Here is an 18,387-nt window from a genome sequence, read left to right on the forward strand (position 1 = left end):
GCTCACACTTCATTCTGCATTAACTTCCTTCTTTGAAAGCATTTTCCAGAGCTCTGACCGGGTTAAGCAATAAACAGGCCTCTACCCCAGCACCCTGTGCAGCTCTGCTAACTGAGCAGCTCAACATCTCGGACATCAGTGTTTCTGCCCCATGGCTTATCATGAGGTGACAGCATGTGTTTGCAAGGCTCTTAGAGGGTGTGGAGGATGTGAACTTCAGGATTGTTGGAATTTAGTGGTCAGTCTTGCTGTGGGATGGAGATAGAAGGGGTATTGCATCACATCCTGTGTCTGGAGCACAGCAGTATTCCCAGCTGGAGCACAGCATTTTTGGAAATAACACTGCAGCTGTGAGAACCACCAATTGGGTCTTCAGTGCCGTCTAGAAAATTTTACTTTCTCTACACATCCATTCTCATTCCCTCTGCTTCCATATCACAGCTAAATTCTTAACCTCTTGAGTTCTCTAGGCAATTTCCAGTCTCTGATGCCCTTCCAGTTAGCTTTTGGTAATAATGTCACATTGTTGCTTACATCTTTTTAAACAAAACATATTAAGAATGCTATGTGACGTTTCAGGGCAAAAATAGGGTGGCATGAGTACATAAGAGCTCTGAACAAAGAAGAAAGGTTTGAAATATTTACAAAAGGATACTGTTAAAGTTACTGTTCAAGTCACAGCAGCATGATCTTGCTTTAACAGTATGGACTTTTTTTAAATAAAAACACAAGTATACCACTGCAACATTTCTGGACTGCTTTGAAGCCTTTGATGCAGAGCCCCATCAAACCAGTTATGCTGGAAGTGCTACAATTTGGTACTGGAATACAGGCTAAAGGAGAGCTGCATAAAAAGGGAAGACCCATGGGCTGAAGGCAGAATGTTGCAGCCCTGAGATGTGACTATAAGTCTGATCTTGATGTGTTTGAAGGGCAAAAGTAACATTTATGAAAGCAAACCTAAGCTGCCCATGTTCTGTAGTCAGTGACTGACTCCCCCAGCCTGTACTATTAAATAAAAACACTTTAACATGAAGCACAAACCCATGAAGATGAAGGGTAAAATGTTTGCAGAGGGGCTGTCTGAAAGAGCTGCAATAATGAATCGAATGCTGGTGCTCAAAACCGACCCTGCAAATGCAGTTCCTCGATGTGTCAGCAGAGGGACTGCCTCCTAAGGCAGTCGGAATTGGGAACTGCCTTGCTCGGCCACCAGCACTCCAAGGAAACACACATACAGCGGACGGACTAGAAACAACTGAATCATCTTTACAAGTATTAGTAAACTCAAGTGAATGAAGGGCTGAACGACCATAGCATCAGCTCCCTTAATAAATCAGTAACAAGCTGGGGTTTCACTTCCTGTTGGAAAGCAAAGATAAGGTAAAATTCATCAACTGCACTGCACTTTGTCTAAATTCCAAACAACTGAAAGGAGGTCTGGTTTTATGTTTACACTGACACTTCTGAAGTCTTAAGCACATACTTTTGGCTTTACTGTAGTAATTAGATTACAGAATAAATTAGAAATTATTCAACTAGGCAAAAATGAACTAGGTCTGGTATTCTAGCACTTAAAAGTATATATAGGGAATGCTTCTTGTCAAATGGTTGATTATGGAAAGGACTGAGGGAATTACAAAACCAGATAATATATTAAAAATTCAACTGAAATTAACATAGTAACTCCAAAGATTTAATTTTATTTGTCTGTACAGCAGAGGGGAGACAATCCCAGTTGCACTTAACTATCTTAATTTCTACAAAGTAAGGAATTACAGTTCTATGAAAGAATTGTTTCTGTAACTCTTCAAGTCAAATCCAGTAATATTCCACCAAACAATACAATTAAGAAAAAATACAAATATTACTTCAACTCACTCTCCCCTCACCCTCAAACACAGTAAAAAAAATGAAGCAGCCCTGTTAACCCGTTTTCAGGCGGGGTAACTGGTTTGCCTATGCCTTGGAAACAGTTTTACCGTGAAAAAGGAAAAAAAACCCCTTATGGCCACTTTAACATTGCATATCAGAATAAACTACTGCTTAAGAAAATCCGTTCTGGAGTAGTTAAACTTTCCCTGACGAGTTGTTCCCCAGCCCCCAACAGGCCAATGTGCAGTTCCCACTGTGACTTTCCTCGCCTGTCACCATCTCCCCCGTGCCCAGCAGGAGGCACTGGTGCCACCAGCAACCAGGACAGGCAAACCCACACATCAACCCTCTCCAATGGGGATGGGTCTACAAGCGAAGCCTGAGCAAGACTGAACAATCATTCAGTGACTTAAAGAGATGCAGGCCTGTGTTTCCTGATCCTTGTTCTAGTTTTCCTTACAGCAATGTAAGTCAGGAGCCCATCTACTGAAGTCAGCAGATTAACCTGAGTGGACCTGCAGAAGTGACACGGGAACAGGACGAGCCATCCTGCACAGGACTCTCAGAGTATTTGAGCCTTCAGCTAAAGATGCCCCAGTGCCTTCAGCTGGGCTTCTGACCAGGCCTCTGTACATCTGTGCAGCAGGATCAAGTTCTGGAAATAGCTGTAAAAATGCAGTTTATAGTCTGCTAAAATGCTGTCTTATAGTTTTCCCCTTCTTTATATAACTTTGAATGATTATCAAATGCTGCTAAAACACTGCAGACAGCTTCATAATAAAAACCAATAATTGCCAACTTCAACTTTAAAGCCAATTTTTTTATATATATTTATAATGGCAAAATTACTTTTCTCTATTTTCATTACATCTTCAATTACACAAGCTTCATTATGACATGGTAGAAAAAAAGAAGCTTTTAGAGAAAAGGGTTATGGATGGATACTTCCATTTTGTCCATGTTTCTTGCAGCTACTCTCCTTATACAGCCTATTAAGGAAAGCATCTGCATCTCATGGTAAGCTAATGGCTGACATTTAGAGTAACCATTCTATTCACTTCTATACAGTTATCTAACCACAACTCCTTTGAAGCCTATTAAAAATTAACTGAGTTGTTCAAAACCTGAAGTTTCGAAACTAAAGTTCACATCAAACTTCAAAATAAATACAATTTAATACAAAATTTTAGGAAAAAAACCCTGAACTTAGAATTGCACTGATGCAAATGCATGTGCTAATAATTAGCTATTTCAGAGCTGTGTGTGTACCTTAAAATGACTCAATATGTGATTTTCTCTAAATCTGGTTACAAGTTACTGGGAAAAGAAAATACTGTCTCTGCAAAATGCCAAGTTCCTCTTACAAGAGCCAGTGTAAAAAATCAGGATGTTTAAAAGCTTCTCAACATTTTGCAGGACAACACCCAAGACCGGTTTAGAGACTGGGATAATGTTTATGAAAGTCACTCTTCCAGAAGTTATAACAGCTGCGACAAGGCGGGCTTCCAGCACGGTCTTCTCTGAAGTCTCCTTTAAATGATGGCATCATGTTCATCACTGTAACAGAAACACAGTAATTAATGTTCTACACTACAAGCAAGTCAACATGAGAAAGAACCACCCAGATTCTGCTGAGAAGATTATTTTGTGTGCAGAGGACACCTTGCTGGGAAGGAGTAAGGACACATTGATCTGGGAGTTACAATCCTCTCTGAGCCAAGTCTGAAGTTAGCTGAACTGTTTTCCTCCAGCTTCACTGATCTCATCAGCAGCTTGTCTTTCACACGTCATTCATGTATTCTTACATCAGCTGTTGCTCAGGCCTGTTTATCCTGTCTTACCCATAACCAGTAGTAAAGTTAATCAAAGCCACTACACACACTCAGCAGCAGGTTCCTTTGTTTTGAAGATGCTGTTGATGTGAATTTTACAATATCCATTGTCCTAGACTGCATCATAAACACCACTTCGGGTAAAGGTGCAGCAGGGACTGGCCTCATTCCATAACCAGTAAGGAGGAGTCAAGATAGAACAAAAAGCCTGAACACCAGTATCCCAACAGGTCTAATGACATCACCTCACTTAAAACAAGCTTCTTGACTGAGATGGATGACACTGAAGAGGAAAGAAAAAGTAAGCTAGCTCTTAAACTAAATGTGAGTAGGTCCTGAAGCCTGGAGTAGAGCTAAGCATAAAAGCAAGTGAGATGGTAAGATAAAAAATTGGTAAGGATAAGAAACTTTGATTAGAATTCACTATACATTAACGGCAAGGGGGAGGAAAACACCAAAGAATTAACAGACAAACTGAGTCTAGGAAAAAGAAGAAATCTTGCGAACTGCAGAAACTTTCAATGAAATGTTAACTATTCATGGACAGGCTAAAAGATAAGGATAATTTTAAAAAGAATAAAATTATTTAATATAATAGATCAGAGAAAAAACAAGACACAGAAGAGAGGCATAATGAGGAATGGCAGAAGTGGCGAAAGACAAAACAACAGTTAAATCTCTTAATTCTATTAATATAATGTACATTAAAGAAATGTGTGAATTCATTATACTCATTTGGCTTTCCTTTTTGCTCTCAAGAAAGTAATAAATGGTCAAGGAACGACCCCTTGGGAACTTACATGGTTCTGTACTGAATGCCTCTTCTGGAGTGATAAGTTTTGCATCCAATGTAGAGCATTACTAGGACTCCAAGAGTCAGCACAATGCCACCTACAAAACTGCCCACGTCAAATCTGGAGGTTTTGACAGCCTCTGATTTTGATGTGGCTAGAAAGAAGAAAACAAAAGGCATAAGTTACAGAGCTTGCAAAATTGTGTTTTGAGGGACTACCCTACATCCTGCCCTCACCATTGATTTATCATCTAAAGACCCACTTAGACAACCAAGATCAACTAACAAGACACAAGCCAAGCACACAAATGTAGGGCTCTGATTTTAAGTGCCATATTCTGGTGACATGGGCACAGCTGACCCAACTGCTTGATGTCTCTTCAAGACTAACTGTTCCTTCTCTCCACCTCCCTTTTCCCCCCTGCCTTTTCTCTCCCCTGCTCTCTCCTCCTTCTCTACATGGAGCTCCTGCTCTTCTTAGGCCAGTTCTAGTGTTTTTCATACTCTCCATGAACCAATTTAACTCACAAAGGTAGCCTGAAATGAACCCAAGCATAAAAGGAAGCTGCTTTAATTCAGATTAGCATAGTGAGTCATCCTGCAAGAGGGGTCCAACAGCCTCCAAGTCCATCAGTGTAGTGGTAACACAACACTTGGTATTTGCTTTACCTTGTCTCATGGAATTGTACCCTCACAGTCCCAAGTGAGATCAGCTCTGCAGCCTGACACAAACATTGACACAGACAACATGGCCTCAGGTAAGCCACAGCTGTTTCGCTGCTAGAACTGGTCACATCTGCTACAAACTCCCACCTGAAGACCAGTTTGTGCTCAGTTCTATTTGTACGAGCTACATACAGAGTGTTACATGATCAAATTCTTCTGCTGACACCTTCATCTACTCAATGATGCTTCACTGGTATGTGAGCACTCCTGATGTGTTCAGAAGTGCAAGCATGAAGTGATGGGAACACAGCCAGCCAAGTGCAAGAAATATTGAATTCTGCACTCACTGTTTTTGTATTACCAGGTACATTTAAACTGTATTTGACAACTTTTACATAAAGGGTGACTCATGCACAGTCATGCTCTATTCTCTGTTGGGGTAACATTCATTACATTACTAACAGAATTCAGTCTTTTTACTAAGCCAGTAGATATATTCTGAGATACAGGTCAGCTGTGGAAAAGAAGTATTAGTAAAGAGTTCAAATGAACTGCAGAAAGGAGAGCTGAACAAACACAAAAGTTGTATTTAAAATTGAGGCTTTCTCCTTTTCATTGCTGATCTTGTTGCTGGTGGCTGCTGGATAAGACCACTTGCACTTTTTTCCCTAAATCCATCAGGTCTCTCAGTAAGTGGAGTGCTCAGAGCAACATAATTGTATGCAGCTTAGTAATGAATTCCCACTTTAGTCTCGTTTTTTAGCATGCAAATAACTTCCTTCTTCTTTCTTTTTACACTGCTGTCAAACTAGCTGTTCTACAGCCTAGGTGAACATGCATCCGAGCCTTTAGGAGCCTCCTGAACTGTGAACTCACCTGTTACAGAAGTGGAGGAAGGCTTAGAAGTGGTCACCACTGTGATGCTGCCTTGTGGAGATGTGCCTGGTGAGGCTGTGGTGGGTGTCCCTGTCTGGCTGGTTTTGGTGGGCTGAGTTGTCAGGGTCACAGGCGTGCTGGTGGTGTTGGGCTGACTGGTACTGGTCAGATGAGTAGTACTGCTGGAAACACCTGGGAATTTTTGTGATACCACACAGAAAAATTTGTCAAAATAAACAACTGTACACTCATTGAGTAAGATCATATTTATTATACCCAAAGAGAATGACAGAGTAACAACAAAAATGCCACTGCATGGTATCCAAGCTTGCATACAGATTTTCCTTTGGGAAGACCGAACTTCTGATTTCTGAGCCTCAAGGTAAAGAATTCTTTAAAGGAAAAGCTATAAAGAAAACCTGGATAATATATAATGACTTTTAGGTGAGTCAGCTTTTTTTTTTTTTTTTTTTTTTGTAAAAACTCAGTTCCATAGAATGATGCCCAACTTAAAATATGTTAAAATGCAGTAAAATTCTGGATCAAGAGTTACTTTCTATTTGAAGTGCCTGCATTTTCAGATAACAAAGATTTTCTGATAAGAACAGGGTTTGCATGAAAGTACCACCCCCCAATTTTAGTAATGATTTGATCTTTCATTTACTTCTGAATGAAACACTAGCATTACTAGGGTTCCATATACATTAAAACATACCACAGAGAATTCTGTATTTATGTGGTAAGGATAAAACATGACAACATTTCAGCTAAAGTAAATGTACTGCTTAAGTAATTTATTTAATCTTGCCAAGGTTAAAACAAAGGCTGGAATGCTTTTTCTCAAGTTTCATTGATGTAGTGTCTTTACTTTTACTTAACACTTCCCCTTCCCTCCTCAGAAAACACTAATAAACTTCAGAATAAAAATACCATGATACAAAACTCAAGAATAGAAATTGCTATTTATAGCAAAATTCCTAGAACTTTCATGAAAGGCAGTCAGATAGAATTATTGTAAAACAATTATTTCTTTTTCTAAGAAGGAACTAACAAGAAACATGAGTCTGTTATGCAACTAAAATTTCTCTAAGCAGACATTAGGATGCAAACAGCTTTTATGTATGAAAGAATTCTAGAGGGAAACAGCTCCTTTGCAGCTGTCTACTTCTGTATTATTTCTATAGTTTCATACAAGCTGGGCTCATTTTACACACCTCAAAAGCTTTTCAACATGGAATTCCAAATATGGCATTATATCCATGTTTTCTTGAAATTGTCTAAAATTAGAAAAATTGAAGGATAATTTCATCTCAATTCTAGAGTAACTGTGATACTCAATTTCTGCCCTTTTTATACAGCATTTAAAATGCTTCTGTAGAATAAAATTTGTGTTGTGTAAAACATGAAGAATTACATACAAAACTGTGTCTTTGCTAAGATTTAAGTATTACAGCTACCAGTGCTGATATGAGCATCAAAAACTTCAAAAAAACCTCATCAATATAACAATGTAAATATGCAGAAAGGAACTCACCTACACAGCACTTCTGAAACATTTAGCATTAAAACTACTCAAATACCGAAATACAGACTCCTTTGTAAATGTTGTTTTCCTGTTCTTTCATGTTATAACTTATTGTGCCATAAATCCAGAAAACCCTTTGAAATGAGCATGCATTGAGATGGAACAACTGGAACACCATATTCATTTGCTTACCTTGTTACAATTACCAAAATTCAGTTCCTCTATGAAGCATGCGTAAAATACATCAGATAAAATTCAGGGCACATTTTAATACTGACAGGTAAAACTCCCCAAAGGCACAATGATCCATAAATATCAAATGGTTCCTCATTGTAGGAAGTAAGCAAGGAAATGTCTACATGAAACAATCTACAGTTACATGACATGAGACCACACCAGGTAAGTACATTCCTACATGAGTGACACCAAAGGAGGACAAATCTGGATGCAAGTGTCAAGCAGTTTTCTGTGGGTGGGTTGTTTTTGAGCTGGGATTTCTGAGTGTCAATGAGCCTTCTGTTTCTGAGCAATACAATGGCTAACTGTTAGATGTATAACATTATAAAATGATGTTACACAAAGTTACACTGGTATTCATTCCATGGGCATTAAATTACCCTATGAAACGCCTGAGTCACAATGAAAAAAAATCCTAATCTATGAGGAATTCCAGCACATTTGCACATAACTCTTCCCCCCCATCTTTTCTAGTAGCAATCCTTTTTTTTTTTTTTTTACTTAATCAAGATTACAGCCATTAAAATCTCTCTAATCTCTAGACCTATCTTTCATGATGTATTTAGCATCAGGCATTTCAAAACATCATTGGGAGGCTATCTGAGGCAGCTGGAGAATTTGGGAAGCTGACATGAATCAGGCATTAATCTGTTCTTCATCTTTGAAAAATCTTACCCATAATATTTTACAGAGTGAAGATGAAAGAATATTTGCTAGCAACATCTGTCCTTTTATTTCCCTAAGCTGGGCTTCATCAAACATTACACTAAACAAACTTTGACTGCCCGAGTTATTTTTTATTATTTAAAAAGGATGCATGCCAGTAATGTAGTTCAGGTTTATGATGCTTTGTTTTTAAAAGAGACAATTGTTTTACATAGTTTGCTATGTAAGTATTTAATTAAGTATTTAATGTGTTTAAGTATTAAATAGCTATGCTATAATCATAAATTAAAAAAAAATATATACCATATAGATAAGAATCCTTAGAGCACTAAAGGAGTAGGAGCGTGTACTGCTAACTCAAAAAGAATGGGCATAAAACTCAAATTGTGTAAGCACTGTGCTAACATGCAAGACTATTATGGAATGCCCTTCCTAAAATAAGTACTTTCTAATAAATACTTTCTCTTGCATGGAAAATGATTGAATGAAACAGACTTTTGCTTCCTTCTTCCCCCTCCCAAAAAATAATGGCAAAGACTTTAAGCAAAATTAAGTAAGTACATATACCCACTAGTCTTAATTCTGAAGAGGTTGGGACAGATAATCAAAATACATGAACACTGTATTAAAATCTATAACATTTCTAATGGGAAAAAAACAAAAAAAAAACAAAAGGATGGCACAGCTCTCTGTTATTTATTCTGTGCCTAGCTGTAAAGGGCTCAGGCCTCTTTTTAGTGTCATTATCCAAAACTAGTAAAACTCAGACCTCTCCAAGAAACCTGCAAGGGCTGGAGCAGAAGTCAAAGGAGCACAGAGTGGGTGAAAGACTGTGGCTTCACACACTTAGGGGATGGCCATAAGGGAACAGAGATTACAGAAATCTCGGGACTTTCCAAGTTAGACATGCTTGAACTGCTACACTGCAGGCAATAGAATGAGATGCTGCACCACTTGCTTGCTATCAAAAGGAAAGTCCTTGCAAAGATGTGGGTTTTTTTTCCCTTCCCGTGATTATTTTATACTTAAAAAACAAGCAACTTTTGAGTGCGTTAGCTCAGAGTTTATCTGGAAATTACAGAGACAAAATATAAGAGTTGTATTAGAAATGAAATGACATAGCTGGGACTTTATGATCAGCACAAAACCCCACAAATACACAAAGCATCTTAAGAAGACACAACATTTCTGCTCTGCTTTCACATAGCTCTTAGCACAAAGGAGCCTCAGACTCTAGCTTCTCTCAGATGCAATATTCTATCTGTGCATCACAGCCTGAACAACTGCATGACATTAACGCTTATCCAGCCCTTACTAATGCAGTGAAATCTACCTGTGCAAGTTCTTCCAGAAGATTAATGTTTTAACTCCCTTTTTTAACTTACTTACAGTTGTTATGAAGGAAATACAGTAGTGCTAGAACAATGAAAACACACTCATGACAAATTGTTCCATGACTGATACTGGCTTAAATGTTTCTATTTTGTGCTAGGACCTCTCTAAGGATTATTTTCTATGGTGCAGGAAATTACTTTAAGTTGTGCCAGGGGATATTAGAAAAAAAAATTCACTGAAAGAGTGGTTAGGCATTGGAATAAGTTGCCCAGGGAGCTGGTGGAGTCACCATCTCTGGAAGTGTCCAAGAGAAGCCTGGATTTGGCACATGGAGATACGGTTTAGGGGTGATTATGGCAGTACTACACTGATGGCTGGACAGATAATCTTGAAGTTCTCCTCCAACCTTGATGGTCCTGTGATTCTATAAGTATTATATGAAAGGAAATAGAGTCCTATTCTTGAAATTCAAGCTCCCAGGATTTCATTACACCCCAAATCTGTTTATTCTGAAATAACATTAAACAGATATGCACTGCTTGCTTAACAACATATTCATCTTTACTTCATGAAAATGGAAGAAGCTTGCTTAAAGATGAAGAATAAACATTAAAAAAAACCCAACTTCTTTCAATTTTTTCTTGAAGTTAAATTTTTATTCCCATGTTTAAACAGCATCACAAATGTAATTACTAATGAAGTATGGTATCTAAATTTGAAAAACAATATAGCTTCTTTTCAGAGTTATTTTACATGTTGCTTCCCAGCCTTAAAATAATAACACCTGTCTCACATACCCACTTTTGATGGCCTGTTCTTTATAATTTGGTATGATCAGGGTTAGGTTTGAAAGTAACTTCTAGGTTCACAGTAATGAACAGATACATACCTCCTGTAGATGTTGCTGTAGATTGTGTGGATGATGCAGTGACAATGGGTGAACTGCTATTGTCTTTAAGGGAAAAAAAGCAACAAGAAAATCAGTACTATTCATTTTAATTTTAACATAGTATAATTAAGTTACCCACAACACAATACTGTCCTCAGGGAATCTGTGCCTGGAGACTACAGTTGGGAATACAGCAGAGAGTGGTCCTTCCCAAAGCAGATGGTTTTTATCCCTCTGCAAAATGCTTCCAGATCTCAGTGCAACAAGAACATAGTTAACACTGTATGCACAGCAGAGCCCAAAGGGCTTGCATCTGATTCATTGCACATCCTCTGTTTGTTGTCTTCCACTTCTGTGTCATGTTTTATTCTGTCTGCTGTAAAATAGCCATACTGTCACTAACCTTCTTAATCTACTTATGCACTATGAGGGAAGGCAGCTTTTAATTTTATTCGTCTATTTCAGTTCTATTTTCTGTTCCCTGATCTCTTCTTTCATTTTGTTGCATCTCTGTTGCAAACTGGGATGATACTGAAGTAGGGGCAGACAGATACTCTGAGAAATATGTCATTGCATACTTAAGTTCTCTACACAAAAAAGTCCCAAGAATGTACCTGTTTCCAGACATAAAATGTAACCCAGTTTTAGTGGTTTTACCTTCTCTCATTTGTTTCACTTCTCCTTTTCCAGTTTTCTTTTTCTTGTCCCTCCTTCCTCCTTACAGTCCTCCTTCCTTCTAGGCTTCTCAGGCACGCTCCACTCACTTCTCTCCACATTGTTGCATGCCTCTTCTGTATTTCTCACAGATTACGTGTCCTTTCCTCCTGGCAAAGATCTACTGGGCTGCTCCTGCGAGTGTCACTGCCCATATCTTCCTCCCTTCATTCTGCACCATTGTGAAAGCCCATTCTATGATCACTCCTTTCTCTGAATTGTCATCTTTTACAGCACCCTCCTAACACTGGCAAGGTTATGTGCCTTGCAGCAGCTCTGCTGCTTTTCAGCATGGCTGAAGAATATAACCTCAGAGATTAAGAGGAGAGCAACAGAGCTACTGCAATCAAGAAGCAGACCTACTTACTTCCTCTGAATGGATCTGCTGTTCCTACCACTGGAAAAGTCAAGTCTGAAACTCTTTGCAATTGCATACATTATGAGAAAGGTCCAGTTAAGAACAAATGCATTAAATTTACATCTTTATACCAAAAAAATGGTAGGGGGGGTGGAAATTACAGAGCGCATTACATTGCTTTTTGTTTGGTATAATCACAGCCAAGTAGCCCCCCACACTGTGTACTGCACAATCAACTCTTATACTGACTCTTACAATTGGGGCATTAAGTTGCAGATTTAATTGCCTTTGAGAAAGGGTCTATGATTGTACAATTACAAACACATTCGTTCTTGCATATGTTGACTTTTAACCCAGTATAAGCCATGGATATGCCTGGGGTTAAATATTTTCCACACAGGCCCAATACTGTAGCCAGAACACATCTTTGAGTTTCCCCCATATTCTAAGTGCTTTCTTTGGCAGCCCTGGGACAGCTCTGGATGTGGACTGCATGTTCATACAGGTAAAAAGAGCCACATCTACTGCCTGGAATTTGGGTGTGAGTCAGTATTGCAATTAGCACAAGACAGAGTGAGTTAATGAACAGAGTAGTGTTGGCCAACAGCAAATGAGATGACTAAAGTAGTACAGGGCAAAAATGACTCAAATAAAAAAATGCTCTGCCTTTATCTGAAGATCACTGAATTCTAATTTAGCAGACTTCTTGGTTCTCCTTTTAATTGTAAATTGACATTGCCAGGTGTTCCTAGTTCTATACACAGCATTTTCCCATTTTATTTCTCCTCTGTTGCTCTGGGGTACCCAAGGATATGTGAATTGAATCATGTTTTACTGTTCCCCTTAAACATCTTTAGTTGTCTCAGAACAGATGTGGCAGAGTACCTCCCTTCTGTCCTACAGCTGCTCACAATTCAATAAAATAAAATAAAGGGCAAATTATTTTTAAGGCACACAATAACACATACTGCTTTTCTTGATGCTATTGAGGAACAGTAACAGAAATGTCAAAAGTATTACCTGGCAACCTACTGCCTGGAATGGGAGTAGTGCTGTTCACATTGTTAGTGCCGTTTGTGACTTCATTACCTACATTAAAAAACACAGGAATAATAAGATCGTTTTAGGTGGAAGAAGGAAAAAAGGTTCAGCATCTGCCACTTGCTTTGGGCATATAAATGACTAATTTACCTTGGACAGGAGTCAGTCATGATGATGATATAAAAGTACATTAGCACAACAGCCTGCTCTGAGCGCATTAAAGGTGACATAATTTATACTACCCAATCACCAAATGAACTGAAACTCCTCTCATCCTTGTTTTATCTTTTCCATCATCCCCATCCCAAGTTTTCATCTTCCTTGAGATGAAATGAGACTGAAAGAGGCAAAAGACCAGGCACTTTCCTTCAGTAATAACATCTGACCTACATCACCTACAGCAGAAGAGAAAGAACTTCTCACTTCTATCTCTTCCTGTGAAGTTTGCCAGGCCTTTTCAAGCAGATAGGTGCTTCTCTGGCCCTAAATGGACAACAGTGATAACACAATTAGCTCCACTAAGAAGTAACATTATTCAGTTTGGGACTAAGGGCATGCTAATGCATCCACTGAGCATTTGGAAGGTGGGGAATGGGACTGAGGATCAACCTCCAAAGTAGTGATAAAATTTAAACCACAGAGAATGAATAGACTGACATTCACAGACATACAAGATGATCAATTGTGGATTCTTCCTTTAACAAACAGTTTAGTTCTGATCACCTAATATTGTGTAAAAAACAAGCAAATAACCTGAACTGAGTATCACAGAAATAGGGAAATTTCTTCATGCTTACAAAACCTTAGTCAAAGTCTCAAAATGGTGAAGTTTGCAAATACAAATGGCAAAATAACTTACTGTATCTCATCCCTACAATCTCAAGACTGAGGGCAGCACTGCAAAGTATGTTACACTGTTTAATTAGGGAGATTAGGGAAAACAAACAAACAAACAAAGGATTGGACACTCCTAAACTAAGCTTCCCCAGAGAGGACACAATCCTGCTAAAACTGTTCTATATCACAGCAAGTTCCCCCACATTAAACAATTATTTGATTAGGAAACCTAAGCCACCACAAAACTGGCATTACATCCCTCTTCAACAGCACACAATGTTTTTTTCTGCAGAGAAATTTTTTAACCAGCAGAAAGGACTCGGTATGTAATTGGCTAAAAGAGAGGGGAAAGAAATAGAGGTGGTAGTAAAGGCAGGACTGTATTAGTTTAGTTCAGATCAGCTTGGACTGCACACCTTGAAAGACATCGAGGACCTTATCCAGTTTGAAAGATGCTTATTTTTTTTTCCTTCTTAACAAACACAAACACTGGTAAGTTTCTTCATTTGAATAACATGCATTGGCTCCAGAATACAAATACTCCTTAAAATGGAGTTCTGCATAAGCATATTCCACATTGGAACACATGGCAGTGAATGGGACAAGGGAGATAAAAAAACATCTTAAAATGATACTACTCCCTAAGTGTTCTCTATCCTGAGACTGTGCCTTTGAATATGAAGCTGCATGTATCACTGCAGTGGCACACAGGAAACTTCAGAGGCAGTAAGGACTCCTGGGTTAAGCAAAGCAAAAAGCACCACAGCTTTTATGCAGTGATGGCTCTGACAAGTAGAACCTCTCATCCCAGACCACAGGATTCACAGTTCAACTGTCCCAAAGCACAACAGGGAGGGGTTCTGGCCTTCTCCAGGAAGCAGAAGGGGAAGGTTTAGAAATCCACACTGACCCAGGTGTAGACACACATGGGCTAGCACAGGAAGGAAGGGGAGAGAGCCAGCAAGCAGCTGCAGCATCCTGTGCAGGAGCAGAGGCCGAGCTCTTGGGGCCACTGCATCAGCTACAACATCAGGCCTATGAATCTTAAGCAGAGATTAAGAAACTCTGTGCTGAGATCTATTCTCCCTGTGTCCCAGAAGAGAGGGACAGAAAGAAAGGATCTCTTGTTTTCGTTTTTCCTTATTAAAGAACCAACACAAGGATATACCCAACTTAAAACTGGATCAGAACAGCACAAACTGGAAAAGGACAGAGATGGCAGGATCAACATGATTTTTGTCCAACAACTCTGTTTTGCTCTGTTTAAGGTCAGGCACAGGTGCAGCTAAAAAAACACAGAACTGTGGCTGGTTGGGGTGTATCTGAAGGCAATGTGCTTCCTGTGAAAGCCCCTCAGAGTTTGGCATTTTGAGTGCTTCCAGGGCCTCTTGTGGTTTTGTTGTTGTAGTGCATCAAAAGTCACGAACTGGAGACAATTTTGATATGCAAACTTTCAAAAGGGCAAAATCAGCCCAGTTATTCCTGTTTCATAGCTGGAATTGAGATTTCTGAAGCGGCAGAGACTGAAGATTTGTGCTTGTGTGTTAAACAAATGCATTCAGAGTGAGTGATAAGGGCAGCCCTGATACCTGCTAAAAATGAAAAGGACAGGATGTTGAATGGACTTGATTTTGTTAGGCCCTGCAAAAATCAACACAACGGAAAATAGTAATTTGGAATCTGTAGTCTCCAGCTTAGACACATACCAAATTACTATTCTCCATAGCTGAACCCTGGTAGATGGAACCTACACAAATGAATGGCAACAGTCAGTCAACTACCTGCATGTGACAAAGGTCAATTTGTTCACTCCAACCACCACTTAAAAGATAAACTCATATCTAAGGGCTCACGTACTTTATGTCCAGTATAGCTAAACTTTATGCTGCAGAAAATGTTGGTATATAAACTCTCATTTTTAATAAGCACAGCTTTACATATTCATTTTGGAGACATGGCAAAAGTCTTATATAAAGCTCTCTCAAAAGCAGCATGCTTTTCAAGCTTAAGGCATGGAGGGCACAGATGGGAGTTTTATGCCCATCATTCTGCTGTTGTTGGTTTAAAACCCCAAAAGTACAGAAGGACTGACAATGTGCACTCCAACACAAAAATCACCCACTTGCTCAGTAATGTCCAAGATATCCAGATGAGGAAGAGTTGAGGTGCTGGAATGGTTAAAGAGATCTTAGAGCAATATGAATATAACCTGTTCTAAGAGCAGTGTTTTCAGGCCTGGAGGCTGCTGCTGCTTTTAACTGTTTTTACTGTGAGTAGTTTTATGTACAAGTAAGTTCTTGGAAGATGTCACTAGCAATCTTTTCTCAGCACAACAGGAAGGGGGTGAGGGCCACTTCCTGACAGGGAAAGGGGATTCTCCTTACTCAGGTACCAGGAAGCCAGATGGATTTTACATAATAGTGGGAAGGATTTTTTTCTAAACCGTATTATTTTAGTTAAAAAATGTTTTTTCCATTGACTTGACTGACACATAGAAATAAACTGTCCAGCAGAGTAAAAGAGCAGCATTATATTGAAATAACCAGACTGCACAAAAATATTAACTGGAGTGAGACACATCTACTGCCACTTTCACTTTTTGCATATCGGAGTATTTGATGGGGTTCACACTTCCTCCTGTAGTGTTGATTAGATGATCACAAACATCTGCTGAAATCAACACAAATCTCAGCAGCACTTTCTGGAAGTTTCTAAGTGGACTGAGGGGAGGAAAAAACAAGCTGTTTCAACAGCTACATTAAACTGAGCCTTAAAAGGGCACAACTTCTTTCAACAAATCATAACTGAGCTCCTGACAACCAATTCATATACAGAGGAAGGACTACAACTGAGTTTCAGGAGTTGCAAGAGATCACCCCTGCCCCAGGAGACAGCAGTGACTATATATTTTGAGTTAAATCACTACATGCACTCAGGAAGCAACATGATAAAAGACAGATCAGGGCAATCTCATATCACATGAAATGACAGGCTGTTGTTAAATAGAGGCCATAAGATCTTAGCAAAGCAATAAACAGGTTACTTGTTAACTCCTTTTAAAGGAACTTGCCCTTCTTTTTAGAAGGGCTATTATAAAGCTGTTTACATTTCTCATTCTATTTTTTAAAAATCAGTTTATATTACCACTTCACCAGATTAAACAATAGCATATTAACACTGCTGGACTGAGATTCCTTAGCAGTAATTACAGCGGGTCAATTCCAGTACACACCATCTTTTGGCTTCTTTACTTTGGAAAATTGTGTGGCACCGCATGGCAGTCTTCCGACAAGGCAACCCTGGCAGCACAGACCTGTATGTTTCTCGGCTTATTTCAGAGCCTCTCAACGCTGATGCCCTGACTGTGGTGCTCTGAGCACAAGGCAGTGCATTTGCTAGAACCACCCACTACAAAGGGGCACTGCTGCCAGCGCCTGCCAGAAGCGGGACAAAGCACAGCGGCTGTCCGAGCCGCAGCGCCACCACCAGCCCCGAGCCCCGAGCCCCCAGCACAGCCCCGGAGCGAGCAGGGACCGGCCCCGCCCCTGCCGGGGGCTCTCCCGGCCGCACAGTGCCCCCAGCACAGCCCCGGAGCGGGCAGGGACCGGCCCCGCCCCTGCCGGGGGCTCTCCCGGCCGCACAGTGCCCCCAGCACAGCCCCGGAGCGGGCAGGGACCGGCCCTGCCCCTGCCGGGGGCTCTCCCGGCCGCACAGTGCCCCGAGCCCCGAGCCCCCAGCACAGCCCCGGAGCGGGCAGGGACCGGCCCTGCCCCTGCCGGGGGCTCTCCCGGCCGCACAGTGCGGGGCCCTGGCTGCGGCTCCCGGGACGCTCCCCGGCTCCCGGGCGGAGCCGCGCCCGCGCATCCCGGCGGGCGTGCGCCCCCCAGCCCAAACGCTCCCCGGGGGGCTCTTCTGCCGCTGTAGTTTCTCTTTACGAACATCCCTTCTCCGCTTTCTGTCACAGCTCCCGAAAACGCCAGCCGTGCCACCTCCCCTCCCGATCGGGAGCAGAGCGCCAGCGACCGCCGCCCCGTCCCGTCCCGCTGCCGCGCCCCGTCGCGCTCGGGCAGCCCGGGCGCAGCCCCGGCCCCGCTCCGGGACGAGGCCTGGCTCGACCCCGCTGTCGCCACAACTCCGCTGGGCCGACCAGCTGCTGCGAGGGGCGCAGGAGCGGCGCCTCCGCCGGCCCGTGCCCCCGGGCGCTACTCACAGGAGCCGCGGGCGAGCAGCAGCAGCAGCGCGCAGAGAGCGCCGCGCAGGAGCCGCATGGCCGCGGAGCCGCCGCCGGAGCTGGCCGGGCGCGGTCTGCGCGCTGCCGGGCGAGGGGCGGGCCGGGGCGGGGCTGCGCGCCGCGATGGGCGCGGCGAGGTGCGCTCCCCTCTCTCTCCCTTCTCCCGGCATTTTCCGGGAGGCTGGGCGGTGGGGCGCTGCGGTATCTGTAAGGGGAGACTAGCGAGCGGAGGGATGTGCGTGCTTCCCCGGGTGCTTCAGAGGCGACACCCGAGCGGCGTTCTGGTCTGCGAGCACCTGTGGGACAGCGCCGAGCTCCAGGAGCGCCGCCTGCGAACAGCGCGCACGGCTGGTGATCCCAGCCTGTTTTCTAAATACCATTCAACATCTGCCAGCAGAGCCTCAACTGCGTGGATTTCTCTTCCTAACCAACACCTGGGTTCACTGCGCCCTCCCGAGGCGCCTGAAATTTCCCGATACGCTTGGAAAATTGTGAAACCGACTACAAAGGCG

The 18,387-nt window shown here is 41.7% G+C and overlaps 1 protein-coding gene across 1 annotated transcript; it reads right to left on the bottom strand.

The window, feature by feature from the left end:
- Positions 1-1,682: 1,682 nt before the first annotated feature.
- Positions 1,683-17,963, bottom strand: TMEM123 (transmembrane protein 123). Its single transcript, XM_021529336.3, has 6 exons — positions 17,855-17,963; positions 12,787-12,855; positions 10,695-10,757; positions 6,043-6,234; positions 4,508-4,655; positions 1,683-3,432 (listed from the first exon to the last, which is right to left on the bottom strand). Exons 1-6 carry the CDS (start codon positions 17,910-17,912, stop codon positions 3,408-3,410), a joined length of 555 nt encoding a protein of 184 aa, XP_021385011.2. The 5' UTR covers positions 17,913-17,963; the 3' UTR covers positions 1,683-3,407.
- Between the last annotated feature and the right edge of the window lie 424 nt (positions 17,964-18,387).

This window comes from Lonchura striata, chromosome 2, assembly GCF_046129695.1.
Source record: "Lonchura striata isolate bLonStr1 chromosome 2, bLonStr1.mat, whole genome shotgun sequence".
Taxonomy (NCBI): Eukaryota; Metazoa; Chordata; class Aves; order Passeriformes; family Estrildidae; genus Lonchura; species Lonchura striata.

Excerpts from the sequence above, each read along its gene's own strand:
- TMEM123 (XM_021529336.3), bottom strand. The coding sequence starts at position 17,912 with ATGCGGCTCCTGCGCGGCGCTCTCTGCGCGCTGCTGCTGCTGCTCGCC. Across the intron at positions 6,235-10,694 it reads TACAGCAACATCTACAGGAG|GTGTTTCCAGCAGTACTACT; the intron begins GTATGTATCTGT and ends AAAAATTCCCAG. Across the intron at positions 3,433-4,507 it reads GGCATTCAGTACAGAACCAT|TGATGAACATGATGCCATCA; the intron begins GTAAGTTCCCAA and ends TTTCTGTTACAG.